Source organism: Tursiops truncatus, chromosome 10 (genome assembly GCF_011762595.2).
Source record: "Tursiops truncatus isolate mTurTru1 chromosome 10, mTurTru1.mat.Y, whole genome shotgun sequence".
Classification (NCBI taxonomy): Eukaryota; Metazoa; Chordata; class Mammalia; order Artiodactyla; family Delphinidae; genus Tursiops; species Tursiops truncatus.
The window spans coordinates 20,826,710-20,849,203 of record NC_047043.1 but is presented as its reverse complement, the minus strand read 5'-3'; the positions used below and the strand labels follow the sequence as shown (position 1 = coordinate 20,849,203).

General features: G+C 44.0%; 2 protein-coding genes across 4 annotated transcripts; one reads left to right on the top strand and one right to left on the bottom strand.

The window, feature by feature from the left end:
• Positions 1–370: 370 nt before the first annotated feature.
• On the bottom strand, positions 371–9,519 carry HFE (homeostatic iron regulator). Of its 3 annotated transcripts, none has more exons than XR_012334365.1 (6): positions 9,269–9,519; positions 5,585–5,848; positions 5,101–5,400; positions 3,984–4,362; positions 3,738–3,851; positions 371–2,779 (listed from the first exon to the last, which is right to left on the bottom strand). XR_012334365.1 is itself a non-coding variant. In XM_004316281.4 (6 exons), exons 1-6 carry the CDS (start codon positions 9,342–9,344, stop codon positions 2,739–2,741), a joined length of 1,071 nt encoding a protein of 356 aa, XP_004316329.3. In that variant the 5' UTR covers positions 9,345–9,512; the 3' UTR covers positions 371–2,738. The 3 variants fall into 3 exon arrangements, 2 of the variants coding, with proteins under 2 accessions (XP_004316329.3, XP_033719500.1); XM_004316281.4 differs by having other exon boundaries at positions 3,984–4,259; positions 9,269–9,512; XM_033863609.2 differs by lacking the exon at positions 3,984–4,362 and having other exon boundaries at positions 9,269–9,516.
• Positions 9,520–19,467: 9,948 nt separating this feature from the next.
• Positions 19,468–21,246, top strand: LOC101333469 (histone H1.2). Its single transcript, XM_019945135.3, has one exon. The coding sequence runs from the start codon at positions 19,506–19,508 to the stop codon at positions 20,145–20,147; it is 642 nt and encodes a 213-aa protein (XP_019800694.1). The 5' UTR covers positions 19,468–19,505; the 3' UTR covers positions 20,148–21,246.
• The last annotated feature ends 1,248 nt before the right edge of the window (positions 21,247–22,494 follow it).

Below are 22,494 nucleotides of genomic sequence, written 5' to 3'. Positions count from 1 at the left end.
AATTAAGCTAAGAAACACTGAAAGAAAATGGAGATTTATTACTACGGTTATTAAAAAAAAATTAGCAGGCCGCAGTCGCCGACTGTTAATAAATGTGTATTACTGTGAAGAGTAGAATGTTTCTTCAAATTTTGGCCTGTGAGAAACAAACCAATATAAGACAAATGTTGCCTAATTAATTGTAACATATCCTTAATGAGGTAGGAAGCTTAGTATGAGCCAGGAAGCTTTTTGGCAGTCTGCTTTGAGTATAGGATGATGTTTAAGGAGAAAGAATTTATCAGTGTGCTTCCACCATGGTTTGGAGGTGAAATGACCAATGTGTTACAGCTTAGATGGTAATGTGTCTAGTGTGAAGAAAAACAATTAATTCAGATACCATGGTTTAATGAAAATATTTCATGAAACAAAACATTAAAAAAATTAGAAGCAGTATAAATGTCCCCAAAATAACATGATTAAGTCGATTAAGTCTATACATAAGATGGACAAATACATCAGGAAAGCCATGCAGTACACAACACAATGAATTATGCATTTATTAAAATATATGTATCTACTAATTTTATCTATTTTAATATAGCAATAATAGTGAGAGGAAATACGCAAATTTTTAATAGACTTTATTACTGGCTAACGGAATAATAGTTTCAATTTAATTCATTTTCAACTTTTCTGTAGTAAGCACAAATCCTATGTACTTTTATCCACTTAACTTTGGGAACTGCAAAAAAAGAAAAGTTTAAAAAAATAGTTGAGATCTCTTTGCCCAAGTTCAATACCCACCAAACAAACTTTCGAGCTGTATTTGATCTGAGGCAGCTGCCCTCCAGGACAGAAAGCCTTGTTCACGGTTATGCTGCCAAATACACGTGGCAGCACAAAGTAAACACAAGTTTTCTGCGTGTATATATTAGTACCCTTTTGAATATGGTCAGACAAATTATTTTCCCAGAATCGACTAATTCCTGAGTGACCTGGTTAATTTTTTTGAATGTGCACGGGTGGGGATGAGAACCAGACTCTCACGGACCCCAGGAAGATGCTGGGGTCAGCATCTTGGTGCTGACCAAGGCCACTCAGTGGCTTCTAGTTTTCCATCTTTAATATGAGAGAAGTTGCTCCAGTTTTTGAAGGGAAACGCCTCCACCCTGGTGGTCCTGATTGGAGCAGGACACTGTGAGGTCCAACACAGTAACTAACTGACACCCCCAATCACAGTCCCATGAGTGATGCCAGATAGAGCTGGCCAGTGGTGGCAACAGGGGTCACATTCCAGGGTTCTTCCCTCAGGGACTTTGAAAGGAAACATGGCTGATATTGTTTTCTGCTGTTTTTTCCCTTCATTTGGGTCAAACTCACTGAGAATACAGACAATGAGACAGGAGAAGAGCGATCTCCACAGCCATCTCCTTCCTTCCCCATTTACTCCAGGCATCTAACCATCTGAATGCAGGGCCAAGGGCTGGATCAAAGAGCCAGGTTGGGGCTTCTCTGGTGGCGCAGTGGTTGAGAGTCCGCCTGCCGATGCAGGGGACACGGGTTCGTGACCCGGTCCGGGAAGATCCCACATGCCGCAGAGTGGCTGGGCCCGTGCGCCAAGGCCGCTAAGCCTACGCGTCTGGAGCCTGCGCATCCGGAGCCCGTGCTCCGCGACGGGAGAGGCCACAAGAGTGAGAGGCCCGCGTACCGTAAAAAAAAAAAAAGAGCCAGATTGATTGAGTTTGAGACCCGTCTCTGTCCCTGGTAAGCTGTGAGACTCTATTTTATATTTCACTTTCTTCATCTTAAAAAAAAAAAAAAGAGGATAATGGTACTTACATCAAAGGACTACTGAGATAATGTATGTAAGTAGGCACTCAGAACTAAGTCCGGCACCAAGGAAGAGCTTTATAAATAAGTGTCAGCCACCTTTTCGTTATCATCATCATCTTAATTATCATTTTCATTGTCAGAACAAGGAGAGGGTGTGAGCAGAGATCAAATCCTGTGCTACTTCAAGTCTGGCATTGTAAGTGCGGGTATCATTAACCTAAGGAAACCTACATGGCACCTATGTGCAAATTAGAAAAAGACATTCCCTCCTCAAGACACTTCCCACCCATTTTCGGGAAGACTATCATAAAACGCACAGACATCCATGATGCCTTTTCTGGGAAAGGTGCCTCCTCGGGTTGTGCAGTGCACAACCTTCACACTGTACAACTGTCCAGGTCTCCCTCTGATGGAAGAGACCACGGGGCTTGGAAACAGGTGAGTTCTTGTATAATAGAGAGAGGGTTAAAAGGAAACTTGAGTGGGTCCAGGAAACGCCTGGATGCGTGTGTCAAATGCTGGTAGGGGTATTAGAGTGTATGTCCCGAGGAGAAGGTTCAAAGCTATTCTCAGATGTTTAAAGGAATCACAGGTCCCCCCAAATTTAAGGAGACTCATTCCACCGTTAGGAGATGAGATGACGTAGGTGTATGGAGTCTGAGGTGATGCAGGAAATGGAGGCAGGCTCTACACGCAGCTTGGGATTCAGGAGAGCCAGTTCTCGGGGAGAGGTCACAACTAGGGCCCTTTAAGAAGCAGGAACTCAGAAACCTAGATGGGGAACTTTTGGACAGTGAACGGGGAAGGCTAAGAGCAGAGAGTTCCTGAGACAGTTTCTATTTCTTAGGTCCAGCTGTCCGGAAACATGAAGAACGCCTCAAGTGCACCCTCTCTTTCCCCACAAGGAGTCTGCAGGCTGCACTTCATTCACATTCGGCTAAGACATAGTCCCCTGCGGCTCCTCCTGTAAAGACAAGATCCAGGAAAGAGGCATCACAGACCTACGACCCTCTTGCCTCCTCCCCTCCCCGGCCACGCATGTCAACTCTTGTCACCCCCTTCCCAAGGAACTCCTGGATTTCAGGCACCATTATCTCTCATCTGGAGTTGCTGAATAGCTTCCTAACTGGTCTCCTTGCCTCCCATCTCACCTCCTAACAACTCACTCCATGAGGAGACTGGGTTCCTCCTTCCTTATTTAAGTCCCTGCCTTGATCGCCGCCCCTCCAGTGCTCATAACATAACATCCCAAAGGCCCCCAGGGCTCTACAGGAGTTGGCTTCTGTCTGCCCCTCTTTCCCCTGCACCACCAATGTTCAGGGAGTAGAAATGCAGACTGAAAAGTACGTAAAGTCAAGGGTCCAACTGATAATAATTTCTCACCTCCCAGCCTGCCTCACACTCTCCCACTTGCACAGTTGCTACATCTGCTTTGACTTCCCCTAGTCCTCAACCTCACCTAAAGAAATCCTACTTCTTCAAGATCCAGAAGCCTTTCTTGATCCCCAGATGAACGTGGTCATCCCTTCCCTTGACACCCCGGAGCATGTGCTTCATATCTGCCTTAGGATCTTTGGGGGTCTTTAACTGCATTTACCTGTCATGGATTTCATTCCTTACTAGACCTGGGTTCTGAGATAGCAAAGGTGACTTAAACTCAAAGCACCCGCACTACTTAAAACAGCACCTTGCAAAATAACAGGCATTCAAAAGATGTCTGTTGAATTCAGAGCTTTCATTCTGAGGGAAATCATTAATTCCTGCTCCCAGGGAGATGCCAGGGCTCCCAGAGAAAGACAGATGAGAAGGCTTCTCGTGGATGCCAGCTCCCCTTTGCCCTCCCCCTGCCCCACTTCCTGCAGGAGGGTTAGTGTGTCCTGGGGGCAGAGATGCTAAGAGGCTTCCTCCTTCTTCCTACTCACTGGAAGCCTGCCTTCTCCTCAAGATGCTGAACAAAATTCCAATAAGGAAGAGGATGATACAGACAGCAATTCCACTGATGATTCCAGTGACCAGGGTGCCAGACAGCGAGGGCTCTAAAATAGCAAAAGCAAGTGAAAGCCCATGATCACTGCCCCATCCCAGAGCCAACCCTCCCCTCACTGCCCTGTTGACCACTCCCATCCCACCCACACCAGGTTTTCTCAGCCCCTGGCTCTCATCCATACCCCAGGTGGCAGTGAGGGGCTGATCCAGGCCTGGGTGCTGCACCTGGCAGCTGTATCTCTGCTCTTCCCCAGGGAGCACAGCCAAAGCCACCCAGCCCTGGTAGGTTCCATCCCCGTTGGGCAGCACGTCCTCAGGCTCAACGTCCTTGGCATCCAGTGGCTGCCTGTCCTTCAACCACCTCATGGTGATGTCCTGGGGGTAGAAGTTCAGAGCCTGACACCGTAGAGTGGTCACTGCAGAGGCCACGTGATGAGTCACTTTCACCAAAGGAAGCGCTGAACAGGAAGGAGGGAGGATCTGGAGGGGGGATTCCTACCCATGCCAGGAAGACCAGAACTTTCACTTCACTTTCTCTATGGGTTGGAGGAAGGAGTTTCCCTGTGCAGACAGAGCAAGTTGTAGGAGAGACACACCATTTTGTGCCCCAACACATGTTCCAAGATTGGGTTCTGATGTGGTGTCACATAGAGAATAGTCACAGTCATATGAGCCTGTTCTCCAGTCCCACATGTAAATATGCATACTTGTTGCCCATGTCTTATGTTCTTTGTTAAGATATTAAGTTGAATCAGACGAAATTGCCCCTATGAGGCTCAAAAGTGATTGAATATGTACTACTGGTAATTTCACCTGGTTCAACCCAATAATTATTCTTGTAAAAAGGGGCCTTGTAAGATAGGCAGCCTATGTGACTACCACCATGTTCTGTGAACGTAACCTTTACCCTCCAAGATTCTGCTACTCTGACCGGTTGCCTCCTTGGTATTCATTTCTTGTCTTGGTATTCATGTGATAAGTGGCATCTCTGAATTCCTAAGAGTTATAAATATATATAGCGTTCTTGGTTAAATCAAGAGAAAAATCACAGTTACTTCCTCTTTAGCTACGTGCATGGAAAAAAAATGAAAACCGTGACTCATGGCTGGATGATACATCTCAATTGTAAGGTGGAGACCTCAGAGCTGGAGACCTCAGGGTGGAAAACTCAGACCTCGTTACCTTCGCAGAGAGTTACACAACCTGGACCATCTCTGAAAACCCAGCCAGGGATCCCATGCCCTGCATCCCCCTCCTGTCCGTCCGTCAAGAGGGGGGCAGAGGGTGCTCCCGCCATACCTTGCCGGTCCAGGGCCCCTCTCCCCAGCTCCAGCAAGCGCTGCAGCTGCTCAGGGCAGCCCCTCTCGAGGTAGGCCCTGTTCTGCTTGGCCCGAATCTTGTTCACTTCCCACTCCAGCTTGGTAGTCCGAGCCCTGGGCTCTGCTGCTCTCCAATCCAGCGTCTCAGGATGGAATTCAAGATGGTCCTGCCCATCGTACCCATACTTCCAGAACCCTCTGGTGCTGTTGTCCTCTTGCACTTCACAGCCCAGGATCACCTGCAGGGTGTGGGACTCTGACAGCACTCCCAGCTTCGTTACTGAAACCAAAGGAGCAGGCCCCTGTTTTCGCCATTACGGGGACCCAGTGACCTCAGGAATCAAACTCCTGCCCTCTTCCCTGTCCCCCGATCTCAAATAGCCAGTCGTCTCCCTCAAGATGCATCCCTGAGGCGGGGACACACTCCACCCACCTCGGGAAGGCGAGGCGTGCTCGCCACATACCCTTGCTCTGGTTGTGGTTGTCCATGATGGTCCAGAAATCCACGATGAACATGTGATCCCAGCCTTTCAGGCTCTGGCTCAGCTGCAGCCACAGCTGGCTGGTGGCCCTGCCCCAGAGCCACGGGGCACGAGGCTCTGCACGGCGACTCTCGTGATCGTAGGACACGAACAGCTGGTCGTCCACGTAGCCCAAGGCCTCAAACAGGGGCAGCCCAAGGTCTGGCTCGGAGGCACCCATGAAGAGGAAGCGCAGGGAGTGTGACCCTGGGGAGAGGGCGACAGGCCTTCTCTGTGAGCTGCCTGGGGAACTGGGAGGCAGGCCTTCTGAATCAACTGGTACCAGCTGTGTCTGGTCCCACCCCGTGAAAGTGACATGCGGTGCCTGCCTTCCCTCCGCGTGCCCCTCCCGTCTGCTCTCCCCTTGTGCCCCTCCGCCACGTGTGCCTTCCACCCCATCGCAGGCCCCAGCCTCTGCCCCGGTAGTCACAGTTACAGCAGCCTCCCTTGGATCCAACAGACTCTAGAAAATCCCGAGGTGTGCCTAGCCAGGGCAGTTGAGCTCGAGAGTTAGAGCTCAGAGCCAATTAGATCCAAGTCCAGAGGAGTTATTGTTTTTTTTCACTACTTCCATCTCTAAATGCTTTACAGTGTACAGACAGACTTCGTTTTACTGCACTTTGCAGCTAATGTGTTTTTTACAAATTGAAGGTTTGTGGCAACCCCGTGTCAAGCAAGTCTATCAGCACCACTTTTCCAACAGCCTTTGCTCACTTTATGTCTCTGCGTCACATTTTGGTAATTCTCGCAAGATTTCCAGCTTTTTCATTATTATTATATTTGTTATGGTGATCTGTGATCAGTGATCTTTGATGTTACTGTTATAAAAAGATTTTGCCTCTCTGAAGGCTCACGTGATGGTTAACGTTTCTCAGCAATAAAGTACTTTTAAATTAAGGTATGTATGTTGTTTTTTTAAGACAATGCTATTGCACACTTAGTAGAATACAGTGTAGTAAACATAATTTGAATATGTACTGGGAAACCAAAAACTTCATGTGAGTAGCTTTACTGTGACATTCCCTTTATTGTGGTGGTCTGAAACCGAACCCACAATATCTCTGAGGTCTGCCTGTAAATGTTCGCTGTCAAATGCTGGAAGATGTGCTGATAAACAGCTCAGCGCAGCTTTTCAGCAGCAAAACTGTTCCCAATCAAATGCAAATATAGAAAAACTCCAGTAAGCCCAAGAGGACAGACTTCTGGGCAGGTGAGAGCTTCCTTACACCTCCCCTCAATTCTAGAATGAGGGAGTTCAGGGATGTATCCGCAATGCCTAGAACAGTGTCTGGCATGTAGTACGTGCTTAATACACACTTGTTGGGTGACTAAATGCTGACTTCTAGATTTTTGTCTCTGGCCGTGAACTCTAGACTCTTACACTCCAACTGCCTACGTGATACCACCAGTTGGATGACTCACTGGAATCTCAAACTTGAACAAGTCCAAAACCAGGCTCCTGGTTTCCCCCAAACTGCTCTTTCTTCCACCTTCACCATCTCAGAAATGGCATCACCTATCCCCCTGTTGCTCAGGCCGATAAAATAAAAATAAAATAAAACAATAACAGAGGCACCTTCGACTTTGTCTGTCATGTGATCCTTCATAGATCCCTCAGCAACTTCCTTCAAAATAGATCCAGAATACAACCGTTTCTCGCCACCACTTCTGCTTCCACCGGCCCAGTCCATCAACTCCTGCCTGTCTGCTTGCCCTTCACTATGCGTTCCACGGAGCAGCTGGAGCAATCTTTTCAACAGCTGTGCTTGATCACATCACTGCTGGGCTGGAATCCACACTGTAGCCTGTGAGGCCCCAGGAGACTCGCCCGCGGCTCCTCTGCTGAGCCCATTGCCTATTCTAGGCCTCCGGCCCCTGCGCTCCTGCTGCAGCGGTGCCCTTGCTCTTTCTTCAACCAGGACATTTCGTCTCTTAAGGGACATTTGGCAATGTCTGGGCACATTTTCTGTTGTCACAACTGGGGAGTGTACTAACATCCAGTGAGTAAAGGACAGGGATGCTGTTAAACATACTACAATGCACACGACAGTCCCCACAACAAAAAAACATCGGTAGTGCTGAGGTTGCAAATCCTTGCCATGTCTCCCCATCCTGTCCGGGAAGCGCTACTCCCAGGCAGCATCACCTCTATTTCCTTCAGGTATCTGTTCAAACCCAGCCAGGGAGAGTGGCCTGCCCTGATCTCTGTGCTTCACACGCCTTCAGGGCACCCATTACCTGATGCTCTCTATCCTTTTGTGTATTGTCATCCCCGTCTACTTGAATACAAAGCACGGGAGGACTAGGCTCCCTGCTCTCTCCTGGGTCTAGAACAGCGTAACACATGGGTGGTGTTCCTTCAATACTTGTGAACAGTGAAGACTTGTGTCCAACAAATGTTATGATTCAACCTCTAATGCAGTATGACTTTTAAGGATCGCAGCTATGAAGCGGAGACACAGGCTCTGCCTCAAAAGCCCTGAGTAACATTGAACAAAGTCACCACCTGTGAGCAAGTCTTATCTCATTCTCGTCATCTATAAAGTATGGATACACATACTAGCTACCCTCCAAGTGTGGTTCTGAGGCTACATGACGAAGTATGAAGCGTCCAGAGCTGTGCCAGACAACAGTAAGGGCGAACACTGTCAGCTAAGATTAGAACCAGTGGTACTTCATTTAGTGTCAGAAAACCAGATTGCCTGAATTCTTTGTAACCTGGGGAAAGGATTTAACCTGAGGTCGTTAACCACGAGTAAAATCAACATACTAATAGCTCCTACCTCCCAAATGCATAGTAGAGTCAAACAGGATCACAGATCTGAAGGCGATTTAAAACTGAGGTCATTACTTACATGTTAATTACCATCCCTTTGGCATCCTTTAGTAAAGGCCAGTTAATTATACAATACTATTAACACTGCAAATCAACAACTCCGGGCTGAAAAGAACTGTGCGATTCAGTTCAAAAGTTCAAAAACAGCAGATATGTTATTTTTCCAGGCAAAAGAACAATCACCAAGAGTCAGTCAGTCCCTAGGCTGACCTCTGTCAAGAACCTCCCACCCACAGCGCCAGTGGTTCTGAAATGGAAACCCAGCTGGGTCCGCCGTGCGTTCGCTCGTCCCAAAGTCTCCCAACCCTTAGAGCGCCCGGGAAAGGAAACACCGAGGGGGCGCTCCGGCCGAGGTCGCCCTTGGTGAAAAGAACTTCCTGTTTGGGGATGATCGGGGGTAAAACGACACAACCACCAGTAGAAACAAGAATACCGAGATCCGAGTCCAAGGACCCCTAATCCGAGAGTTTGGCCTCGATGAGAAAAGGTTTATACCTAGAAACGTCACGCTCGGAGGAGGGAGTGGGTGGTTCCGAGTGTAACTCCACAGCAGCAGGGACAGCGAGCGGGCCGGGGGTGGGCGTGGAGGTCTTGGGGCGAGAGGCCCCGTAACCCCATCTGCACCCCAGTGACCCACGTCCCCTCCGGGGAAAGTTGGGGGAGGGGACCGCGCACAGGACTGAGCAGTCGTTCCGAGCTTAGCGAACTCCCAATCGCTAAGAAAAGCTAGTTTCGATTTTTCCTCCCCCCACCCCCCGCTCCCCTCTCTGGCCTGCGGCCCCCGGACTCACGCGGCGGTCGCCCCTGCGTGGCCACCGTCCGCAGGAGAATCAGGAGGAGAAGCGCCGGCCGGGCTCGCGGGCCCATTTCGCCGGCTCCGACCGTCCGTCCTGGCGCTTTTCAGCCGCTTGGGTAGGGCGGGGGAACGGGGGTGGCCCAAGAAGTCACCCTGGAGCCATTGCCGAGGCTCCGGGGATCCCAGATGAAACTTCCTGGCCAGTGGGATCCTTTTCCGGGGCCACTGGCGAAAAGAAATGGGTCTCCTGCACTTGAGCTCTCCTGCAATCCTGAGTACCTGCTTGGGAAACACTCGGTGACCCAGCTGTCCTTCTGGTTTTTAAACCCAGGGAGGATGTTGCTGACTGGGGAAAGTATCTTTAACGATTTTCTGATCTAAATATTTAAATATTGAATAACTTGAAAATTTAATTATACATTTTGAAAAATTTTAAGTTCAACTTTCCAATCCTGATGTTTTTGCATAAAAATTTTATTTTATTCTTTGATCAGAATTAGTTAAATCATAAGATTAACGGATTAGATCCTATCTACCGAAACATCTTTCACAATTTATGTAGTTAAATTATATTTCACAAACTACTGCACATTGGAATCACCCGGAGAATCGTTAAACCTCTTGATGCCCTGCTATAGCCCCCAGACACTCTGATTTAATTGCTGTATGGTGCCACCAGAGCAACGGGATTTTAAATACCCCTCTTCCCCCCAACACACACAACAAAGTTTGAGAACTACTCTCTGAGAAATTTCAAAAGGATATTAGTGCCTGATTTTCCTGAAACCTTTAAGTGCCTAATAAATATAATAAGTGATACCTTTTAAAGCATGTATGCAAATTTTGGCCATCTCAGAAAAAATCAGAGTTGGAAATGAAGGCCTCTTAACTGTGTGGGGATATGAAATCGGGTGGGGAAAATGTTGACTACTGCTGATGAGCACATGGGGGTTGATTGTACAATTAGTTTTTTTTTCTTGGTAACAGCTTTATGGAGATATGATTCACGTACATACAATTCATCCATTTAAAGTATAAAATTCCACGGCTTTAGAATATTCATAAAGGTGAGCAACTATACCACAATCAATTTTAGAACATTTGTCATCCCCTCCACAATGAAACATTTTAGTACCGTTTAGTCATCATTTCCAAATTCCACCATCCTCCCTCCCTCTCCCCTTACTCAGTCACTAAGCTGCTGCTAAAAAACATAATTCAGCAAAGTAAATTTTAAAGATTGAATTGGTTTTATTGAATGATTCATGAGTCAGGCAGCATACCATCTAGCAAGCAGAGGAGAGCTCCAAAGAGCTACAAAAAGGGAAAGATTTAACGGTACTATGGCCTTACTCCAGTTTCTCTGAACCTCAGTTTGCTCATCTGTGAAATGGGGATAATAATTTCTGATCACCAAATGAGATACTCTATGTGAATGACCTCTTGCAGCTGTTAACAGATATGGACACCCCTAGAAGGTAATAATTACAGACTGGCAGGTTAGGAATAAACTGTATGTTGTACGTTTTTGTTTAGAGTGCCATCAGAACTAACGAGATACCATGGTATAAATGTCTCTTTCATTTGGGAAGCGTTTGGGACCATTGCGATGACTATTTTTGTCAACTGTTATCTTTCAGCTCTTCCAAAAGCCTTAGAAATTTTAAGGGAGAAAATGTCCTCGATATTTAATATCTTCTAATGAAAACTGTCGTATATGTATTTTTCATTACCGATGAGAAGAACAGCAAAGTCTACTCTTGCTCACTTTAGTATAATCAGAGCTTTTGTAAACTACCCTATTGTATCTCATTTCTGATGAGTATATACGTGTGCTTTAAAGGCACATGAATTATAATCAATCTTCAAGGGAAAGTTATACTGCAAAGCCACTGAAACTCTCCGTCTCCACTTTCTCATTTGTAAAGAGGTGATAATAACAGCTACTTCATAAAATGATTTTTAGAATTAAGTGAAAAAGAATAAAAATGGATAAATGAAGCCTTCAACAAGTGCCTGGCAAATAAACAAGGCTAAACCATGTTTATTAGTAGTACATATTCTAATATCATACTAATATTATCAATGATATTTTTTATCTGAGGATGCTGCTCCCTACCAGGTGATAGGTCAGCATCCTCTTACAGACTGTCTGTATTGTGGTTATCTCACTATCAAAATAATAATAATTTAAAAGGATAAAACATATGCAGTCTCTTTAGGTCTTTGGGGCTCTTATGCCTAATTTGCTACTCACATTTAAGACACAGTTGAAGTGGCTTCTGCACGAGACTGTTTCTACCCCCATGATTTTGTAAAATTGGCCATATTCTCCTTTAGTCTCTACTCCACACTATACTGCCAGATGTAAAACATTTCTGTCCATTCTCTTTCCATGCCTTTTCCCCTTACTCTAAACTGTGTGCACTTCGAGGTTAGTTATCTGTGCTTCTCCTCCTTATGAATTGCTTGAGGAGGTGAATGAATCAACCATGGGTTTCTTGTCCATTTGACAATTTATTTCTCTTTATAAAGATTATTGACTCCAAAGGTCCCGGTAGCCAGCTTGGTACTTGACTGCTCTGGGCCTTTACTCCAGTCTCACAGCTTCTCAATACTGTCACTGTCAACTGTAGGTAATTATCATTTCTGTCCATCAAAAGACTATATATGAATGAGTTTTGAAATCTTCTGGGTAATATGTCAACCCAGAGTTAATGATTGATGACTTAGCCTGGCCACAAGAACAGTGTTAATTTGGAGCGCCATCTAGTGCCTATTGGTGCCAACGACATCCTACGTTGTAAATGCCTTTGGGCAGGGAAGGGTTGAAGCCAAAACAAACCCATTTATTAAATTGTTAATTGGACTTTTACACAACCTGCACTTCAGTGCAGTCTACTTCTTGAGGCTTTGTTTGGAGTGTGTGTGTTACAATGAAGGTGCTGGGTTGACCTTAGGCACATTGCAAAGTCACAAACCCTTTAAATCTTTTTATCCTTATTAGCACATAGTGTGTAATAAATTTGCTATTACTATCACCATTGTCATAATTGATATACCTTAACCAAGATAGTACCAGTGTTGTTACCTTGCACAATAGTGTTTTCTTCTGTCATCTTCCTCCTCACTGTGGTCATTTTTACTTTAAGAAAGGAAAGAAAAATAATTTAGTATTTTAAAAGTTGCCTTTGTAAGACTATGGCTAACCTCCACGCCTGGGGAAAGTCGACCGTTTCCTCCTTTTCATGTCCACTCCGACCTTTTCCACAGCCATTATTCCATATCTTTTTCTAGGTCCCCATCCTCCAAATTCCACCATAAGGGTAGAGCCTGTCTTATTTGCTTCCTTATTCCCTAAACCCAGAGGGGATTATCGAAGGTGCAGATTAATTTTTTGTGGAATGAAATAATTATCCAGCATGATATTTCTGGACTACTTAGCCAACTGTCAGTCCAAGCCACTTAATCTGTTCCTCCCTTGCTCTTGCCTGCCTATAGACTTGCTGAACTCTCAGGGCTTCACAGTGGTGTCAGGATCACCATCTGTCAAACGGGAATAAAAATTTCTGTTCACCAAAAGAAACAGAAAAGTGTTAAATTATAACTAAAGGTTAAAAATTACATAAGGGCCTGGAGAGCCTGGAACATGCCAGCCGCCAAAATGAGCTTAGGTTGGTTGGGCTCGCCATCTAGTGTCCATCAGAACAGACAGCAAGATGTGTTGTAAACACCTTTGATTCTGCCGGAAGGGTGTGATATTCGTGCAGAATTGTTTGCAGGGGTGAAAACGCTTTCTGCCTACAACTCATTAAACAGACTAGTAAGTAATTAATAGTTATGGGAGTATTTTAATTTTATAATAGAAAAACAAAGGTCTTTGACTTTAGTTCAGTTGATATGTGTGTGTGTGTGTGTGTGTGTGTGTGCGCGCGTGTGTGTGTGTGTGTTCAGGGTACATGAATTGTAATCAGTCTGCAGGGCTCTCCTAGGAGAAATCTGAATTCTCAATCTCATTTCCTTATTGGTGAAGTACTAATGCTTGTGATGGTAGTCATAGGATGGTGGTGAAGACAGAATGAACATAGTGCATATAATGCCTGGTGCATAGAAAGTGTTCAGTTAACTGTTATCTTTATTAGTATTATTGACACTCTTAAACCAACAATTACAGAATGGTGTTGTGTTTATAAGAATGTATGTATAACTTTTAAAATAATTTTTAAAATATGTATATAAAAATTTGTACTTACAACATGGCAGGTACTATTCTTAGAACTACATAAACATTAACTCATTAATTCTCATAGCAACCTGTAAAACAAGTACAACCATTGCCACTTTATAGATGAGAAAACTGAGGCATAGAGGAGGTAATAAAATTATCTAATGGCAAAGTTGAGTTTGAACTCAGGCATTCCAGCTTCTGAGCCAGTCCTTTTGATAAACATACTATGCCACATCTGTATTTTTCCTGGACTATTTTATAAAATTAAGAGGTAAATATAAGTGCTACTATCATTAACCATGAAAAGTATAAGAAATCTATGTATTAACTGAAGCATAGCTACAAATTCTTAGGTAACATTGTAACATTCTTAGCTAACATTGTAAGAATTTGGTCCCAACCAGAAATTGTGTTTAACTTAAGAAGGTTTAAGTGAGTTCAGTAGTAAAAAATGCAGGGTGACGTCAGGATTATTGATTATGTTCTCTCCTCTCACTCCCCAGTACACATACACACACACATCTCCCTTCTCTAATGGGCAAGCTTCTTCTCTTCTTATTAGAATCTCTTCTTGAGGTCTTCCTTGGGTTAGTTCCTAGGTCTGGTGACCTTTCAGAAGCTGCCAGGGGAAGCACACATAATTGGAAAGAGTGAACCAGCTTGTTGGACTTGGTCTACTCTTACCCACTCCTCCAAATGAAGGAGAGTATCAGCTGTCTCAGGGTCACCCCAAGACAGGAGGCTCCCATGGTACAAGGATGTAATGGAAATAAACCTTAAATAAGAGGCTACTGTGTGCTCTGTCCAATCCCAGGAACTGTACGCACATTATCTAATTCAATCTTCACTATATTCCTGGGACGAGGGAGCAGTGGGGAGTGTTACGGAGGAGGAAATGAGTGTGCTGGCTCCAAGGCTGCTGTCTTGACTTCCGCTCTTTTGCACTAACAACTCAGCTGTGCTCCCAACCTTCAGGCAGCCTTACAAGTCTCAGATTAGCCTGGGGCTGCCAGGATTTTGAATGGGCTACGGAGTGAGGAACCTTCCTGAGTTGACCTTCTATCATTTACATTTATAATACATAATATTATATATATAGTATTACATATTATAGATTTCATATCCACGTCTATATATAGTATATATAAAATATACATACTATGTCGAGATTTATATGTAAAATATATAGTAGTATGTATTTAATATTATATATTTATACTACTATATATTTTACATATAAATCTCTATATAGTATATATAGTATTATGTGCTATACATTTTATGTACAAAATCTATAGTACATAATGTAAATGAATATATTCTATGCTGTTTGTTATATATAATTATGAATAGATATGATTCATTTTATAGGTAGTAAACACCATATACATGTGATTATTAAATTTAATACTCAGTTTTAATTTCTAAAGTAGTAAATATCTATATATATGTAACTTACATTAACAAAACTTACTGGGGGGCTACTAATTTTTAGAAATGTGAAGGGGTCCTGAAATCTAAATTTTGAGAACCACTGTTCTAGCCTGTTCTCTGATGTCTTCATTTCCCAATTGGATTAGTAAGTACTTGAAGGCAAACGTTTAAGCAGCACATGAACATTTTTGGTTTTTATACTTTTGTTCTCTCAGTGGTTTGTGTCTTTCTTATCAGATTTATCACACTGTATGATAATTATACTTGTCTGTGTCAGTCTCAAAACGTATAATTCCTTGAGAGGAGACACTTTGCTTGGCTTATCTTTGCTTTTGTTCCCTCCTGGTGTCCTTTGCTTAACAAGTGCTCAGTAAGCATATGTGAAAATCTTATGCATGGCACAGTGATGAGCTAGGAAATAAAAAGCAATAACATGTCCTAACAAATCTACCAAAATTTGTATGCCCCTGTTTCCTCCAAAATAGTCATCGTGTAAAGCCATGTATTTATTCTGATTAAGGCTATTGCCTAATATATGTTTTCATCTTGTGCTTTATAATTGCCTTCATTAGCAGCCTAAACTGAGAAAGTGTAAAAATGTATATCTTCTCGCTATTGACAAATCCTTTTCTTTTGAGGGTGGGTTTCACTTTTGAAACCATTTAAAGTCATTTGAAAACAAGCTTGAAAAATCAGGTGGCTATTAATGCCCTAGTTTCTTGTGTCACTGATGTGATTCTAATAGCAGTTCCAAATGTTTTGCAATGTATTGTTCCTTTTGTAATACTCTCTATGTATTCACTGAGCTCCCACTACGTGCTTTACTACTATATTCTCTGTTGGTTTCCGCAGTGTATTTTGAAAGTGTGTCAGGGAATAAGATACAGAAATTTTAGTCTCAACTGAAAGTTTCCTTGGCGAGTCAGCAAAAATCAGGTTTTAATAACTTCCAGTTGGGGCCTATAACGAACGGACAGAACACTCTCCTGGCATGGTAGAAGGAGGAAGTGAAAGAAAAATCAGTTGTCAGCCCCGGATCCATACACCTGTCCCAACAACTCCTCTCACTCTCCTTTGAGTGTATCTTGCTGTCTGAGTCTCTCTCTCTCGCTCCAGCTCCATTTGGGCTTGACATTCTGCATCTTTAACTTTGTCCACCAGCTTTCCCGACCCGAAGAATATGAAACAAAATTAGCCAACCCGTAAGATTTAGGATGTGTGTAAATACAAGAATACACAATTTATTGCATGGCAACATTTACCTTTGTCCTCAGTTTATTGCTGGCTATCTCGAGACCATCAATTTTGAGTGGGCAGACAACAACCTTAATCTGAATCTTCCCTGGAGTTAATTTTAGTAGGTCTTTTGTTGCTCACAGGTTTGTTCAAAACCTGAGACTTCATGGGACATCTACAAGATCTAAGGTGGCTTTATAGCTCATGGTCAAAAAATCTTGTATCTTCCAATTTTTTAGAATGGTTTTTAAAGATTCTGATTCAGAGCTTGTAGGACAAACTGAATAACCAAGTGTAAAAGTATAATTTTCAAAACATGACTCTCATACAAGTACTGTGTATAGTGAGCTTGTGCATGGGTCAGAGAATGATTTCAGTATTAATGACGGAGCAAGCAGAATTGAAAAAGTTAGGTCAAAGCAGGATACAGGAGAATGAAATATGTGTTCAGTCAGGGCAAGAAAGAATGCTGGAAGGCTGAAAAATCAGATACAAAATTGTTTAATTCCTATTAGGCAATACAATCATAACTTTTAGGGTTATCTTTTCTACTAGAAAGAATTCACTTGCATCTCTACTGAACAAGACCTTTATTAATGTATCAATCTTCTACAAGTAAATGTATAATTTTGCATACTCTGAGCCCAATCGAAAAGGAAATATTAAGTCATACTGGACAGCGTGCTGTCCAGTATGACAGCTATTAGTCACATGTGGTCATTGAGCACTTGTAATGTGACTAGTCTGAAATTTTACAAATGTAAAATACACACCAGACTTTGAAGACTTACCATATGAAAAAAAGAATAGAAACTGTCTTATATTTTTAAATATCGATTACATGTTGAAGTGATAGTAGTTTGGATATACTGAGTTAAGTAAAATATATTATTAAAATTAGATTCACCTATTTCTTCTTATTTCTTCATTGTGACTACTAGAAAGCTTAAAATTACGTGTATGACTCACATTCCATTTTACTGTATAGCATGGCCTTAGAGCATTAGATGAACCACAAGTGGACTCGTGGAGAATTCTCTACTACAGCTTGAAAAGACATGAAGAAATATCTTTGCTTTGTTTTTGACTTTTCTCAACACAAGTTACAGGGATCTAGAGAAGGGCTACTTGTTTTTCTGCCTTCTGATCTCTATCATGTGGCCAGGAGGTTGAGAGCAAGAATTTGAGTGGCTGGTTCTGGACTTCAGATTTGCATATGGAGAGATGCGATTTGAGTGATTTAAACTGAGTGGTCATATTAGAAAACTGAATTACAGTAATCAAATTTACATGCTGCTTATTTGCAATTTTGTTTGTTTGCAGTACACGGGCCTCTCACTGCTGTGGCCTCTACCGTTGCGGAGCACAGGCTCCAGACGCACAGGCTCCAGACGCGCAGGCTCAGTGGCCGTGGCTCACGGGCCCAGCCGCTCCGCGGCATGTGGGATCTTCCAGGACCGGGGCCTGAACCCGTGTCCCCGGCATCGGCAGGCGCATTCCCAACCACTGCGCCACCAGGGAAGCCCAGGTACACCATTTTATAGTGAAGGGAGGTTCAGTGACCTGGTAATCAAGACTCCACACAGCTCTTTTCCTGGTGGTCATGCATACTTAGCTGAGTTTCAGATGAAGAGGGGGCTCATTGCACATAGAATCAGAACAAAATGGCATGTTCTTATTTTATGTTTTTACCAAAACATATTAGCATGATGAAGGTACTTTAGTTGTTCGTACACTTTCAATGATTTCTTACAATTCCTATGCCCAAAGTCACACTGATGGATGACAGGTCTAAAGCGATTTTCTGTGGTTGCTAATTCATCCATCACTAATCTTATTAGGCTGTTAATTCCCAGAGGACATGACCAGTAGTAGACATAGTTTCCAAATGTTGAATGAATGTTATTCAGTGAAACCATGGGGTTATCCTTAGTCTAAAAGAAGATACCTCATTTTTCATTCATCAGTGAACTTAATTTGTATAACCCCTTTTGACTATCACATCTAAGACTGACATCTTTAGTACATATTTTTATCTAGATGTAGTAGTAGTAAAGGGGGCTTTAGAATAGAATATATATGGCCGGCTTTAGAGGAGATAAGAGGTGAGCTTATCAGCAAAAAGTGGCATAATAATTTATTTGTTCTAGTAATTTTCCTCTACTTCTGTTAAAATTTTGCCGTTTCATTTCTGTTTCAAATCTATAGTTCATCTTAAAAGTCAAAAGTGTATCTTGTTGAAGCCAGTTGCTTTATTTCCATCTGTATCTTTGGGTTCCCAGTTAGAGAGTGTCCTGTACCACGACATGTGTTAGATATTGTTACTGGAAGTAACCTAGAATTTTCATGTGCTGAAATTCATCTCTTTATTGCGGCATGCAAAAATAAATAAATAAATGCCTGTTTTCTTTGAAAACAGATCATCTAAACGTCCCTAGCGGCCAAGTCTATTTGGGGGTTATTTGCAGGCTTAGGGGGTCTCCTTTCTTCCCTCATTATCCCTATCCTTGAGGGCCAGACCCCCTGCCTTGCACAACCCAGAGGGAAACCCGAGAGCTTTTAAAAAACAGCCCAATTTCTCGCCTTTGGAGAAGTGAGAAGAGTGCCCCGCCCCCATCTATGAAAAGAGGGATTTGATAGAGTTTCAATGTCTTCAAATCAAAGATTTAAGTCTCTAACCCCCCATCATCCAGGACCCCCCCAAGGCTTACGAACCCCCTCCCATCCCGCCCTAACTGCTTTGGACTGGCCCCAGAATCCTGGTCCCAGTCCACAGTTCCTGTGGGTCTGTACGCAGAATTCACAGAGGACCTGTGTTACTTCCCTTGCGAAGAAACAGAATTATGGTGAAAATTTAGGTGGAAACCATTTCATTTTTGGCTCAAAAAAAAGGGAAGCATGTGCCCAACCACCCATGAGAAAAAGAACTTTCAGGGGCAAAGGAGCGAACAGGTAATTTAGAAGAAAAACAGAAAGTGGTCTCCGACTGCCCAGGACTTCCCTAGGAGTTGGGGGAGTTGGGGACGACTGGACGAGTAGTCTTTGTGGTTGCGGAAAAAATAAATGGAGAGCACGAAGCCTGAGGCTTCTCGGATCCTTTCCCGACCAAATTCGGGTGATTTGGTGCTGCGTATTTTAATATTTTCCCCCTTTTGTGAAGTGGAACAAACACAACTTGGGCGCACCGCGGCGGCTCAGAGCCTGCCAGCCAGGCGGGCGACCGGAGCACCAATCAGCGCGCGCCTGCGCTCTATATATACGGCGGCCCGGCCCAAGCGTAGTTCCATCGGCGACTTGCCACTTGTACCCGAGTTCTAGATCTTCAGCACTCAGCATGTCGGAGACCGCTCCTGCCGCTCCCGCCGCCGCGCCTCCTGCGGAGAAGACCCCGGTTAAGAAAAAGGCGGCCAAGAAGCCGGCCGGGGCGCGCCGGAAGGCGTCTGGGCCGCCGGTGTCCGAGCTCATCACGAAGGCTGTCGCCGCTTCCAAAGAGCGGAGCGGTGTGTCTTTGGCTGCGCTCAAGAAGGCGCTGGCAGCCGCGGGCTACGATGTGGAGAAGAATAATAGCCGCATCAAACTGGGTCTTAGGAGCCTGGTGAGTAAGGGCACTCTGGTGCAGACCAAGGGCACCGGTGCTTCCGGCTCCTTTAAGCTCAACAGGAAAGGGGCCACTGGGGAAGCCAAGCCCAAGGCTAAGAAAGCAGGTGCGGCCAAGCCCAAGAAGGCCGCTGGGGCAGCTAAGAAGCCCAAGAAAGCCACGGGTGCGGCCACCCCGAAAAAAGCCGCCAAGAAGACCCCGAAGAAGGCGAAGAAGCCAGCCGCAGCTACTGTGACCAAGAAAGTTGCCAAGAGCCCAAGGAAAGCTAAAGCTGCGAAACCCAAGAAGGCCGCCAAGAGCGCAGCTAAGGCAGCGAAGACCAAAGCCGCCAAGCCCAAGGTTGCCAAGCCCAAGAAGGCTGCACCGAAAAAGAAGTAGGTTGTTAATCGTCTGCTTCTAAAACCCAAAAAGGCTCTTTTCAGAGCCACCACTGATATCAAAAAAAAGAGCTGTATACTCTTTCCGTACTTGCTGTTTCTGTATACCTATATCCCCTTTCGCCTTTTAATCTAAATCAAGGTTGCGCAGGAGTCGTTGCAGAAGGCTGCTCACGCTACCCTAAGATGGGCAGTGAGGGCTTGGCAGGGTGACTGCTGTGAGGTTGCAGGGCGTAGACCCATCCCTGTGGGTTGCTCTTTGCTCTGCGGTGCTTTTGGTTAGTCTCCTGGTCAGCAATTACAAGCGCTGTCCGGAGGCTTGCGTACTTGGGCTATCCGCCTGCCCCGCTCCACTCCTGTGGACAGCAAATACAACCACAAAGAAATCCAGCCAGTTTCTTAGTCTTAACGGGATATTCCGATTGGGCTAAGAACTCATTCAAAAGTCCCGCCCTGCTCGCGGGTTGGCTCACTTCCCCAGCCCGTAATTTTCACCCTGTATTTAATTGGATGGTGGCCGGCCTCCATCCTTAGTCTCCAATGTTTGTTTTCCTTCCGTTGGGTTAGCACTATTCGCGTGATACAGAAATGTATCTGGTATTTCGGACATTTTCCATGTTTCGAAAGTCAAGTTGTTGGCTCTCGGGGGCGTTGGTATCATCCGATCCTGGGAGGAGGGTGGGTGCAGGCGCTCTTGCCTCGCATTCTTTTGTTAATTCCTGTGGGCTGTGGCAGCAAAGGAACATTTGAAAAACTGCTACAGCGGTGGCAATGACTCTTCCACCCAGGGCAAGGCTGGACCAGGGATGTTTCTGTTCCTTGCATCGTGTAACTTTCAACAAATGTGTGATGGATTTGAGCGCATGAAAAACAACTTTTAGTCGGCCATTTTGTCCTGGCCGGCCAGTCAAGGATCCTCATTTTAGGTGGACTTTAACATCAAAAAATCGAAGATGCTTTAAACGCATTTTTGTAACATTTGTAACACCCAACATTTTCTACGCGAAGGAGAAAAAATATATCGGTTAAGTTTTGGAAATTGTGTGTGTATTGAGCGGGGGGAGGTGATGTCTCTAATAAAGGGCTTTAGTTTTCATTAACAGTATTATATGTAGATTCTTTCATATTCATGGCATTCCTCCTGGGTAGAGAAAGTCCAGCGTCCTATTTCTATTCTGGTGGGCAGAGAATTTCTCAAGACAATTTCCCGGGTCAGGGGCTTCTGCAGACCTGCAGCTCAGTTCTTCAACCATTGCCACAAGGACGAATCTGTGAGTTGAGTTATTTCCTGCATTAGTGGTAGTGGCCATGGAGTTCATTCCTCGTCTTAGTCACTGTGTAGGAGAAACCAAGAGATCTAGTGGATAAAAAGAGTAGAATGGAGCCAAAGTGTGTAGAAAAGCAGAGATGAGAGGTGTACAGAGAGTGTTGCAAGATCTGGGTTCCTGACACCTCCTGAGTTCCTGGTTCTCTGAGCCACCTGAACTCCTGCCACCGGGGTCTCTCCACTTAGTTCAGGTTGGGTCAAGTTGCAACAACCAGGAGACCTAATAAAGACACTCCACATATAATCACAGATAGGGCTTATAGTAATAGCACCATGTACTTCTGTGTTCCCTTTCTCCTTCAAATAATTTCAGTTCCACCCATTTGCTTGATTTTCACATCAGCTCTAAGAGGCAGGGAAGGAATCAACCTAAGCAAAGAGAGTTGATTCTCTAATTTTTCTTCAAACCTCTTGTGAATGCCCTTTGGGGTGTAAATTTATTGGATTTATATACAGTTGATCCTATCATTGAATGTTTCCTGCAAATGTATTTGCATAGTTGAAACATGTCCTTTACTTTCAAGTAAAACATATTCCTCAAAAACAAATATAACCATTCTTTAGTAAGGCTTCAGGAAGAGTTCATTCACAGAGAGCTAAGTTATTGTTTAAAATCTCTAATTTTACCTAGACTTTACCTAGATAGTCTTCAACAATGTTTCCTCAATTTTGTCCGTGTTCTTTACTTTTGTTCCATTCCCTCACAACTGTTCACATAGTTTACCGGCTTGGGTCTAATAAGACATTCATTCAATTCTAAAAATTAGCTAGTTTAACGAAAAGGTCTTTGTCACGATTTTGTTTAGTTTATAAAACCTATATTTTATTTTGACATTATTAATATTATTTTCAGTATTCACTTATTATTATAAAATAATATTGGCAACAGCAATAATATACTCAAATAATTGGTCAAACATGGCTGGATTAGCCAAAAGTGGCAATGAATATGAATACTGCATAAACTAAACTGCTGACTGATAATGATGAAAATTCATGAAATGTTCGTGTACGTTGGAAG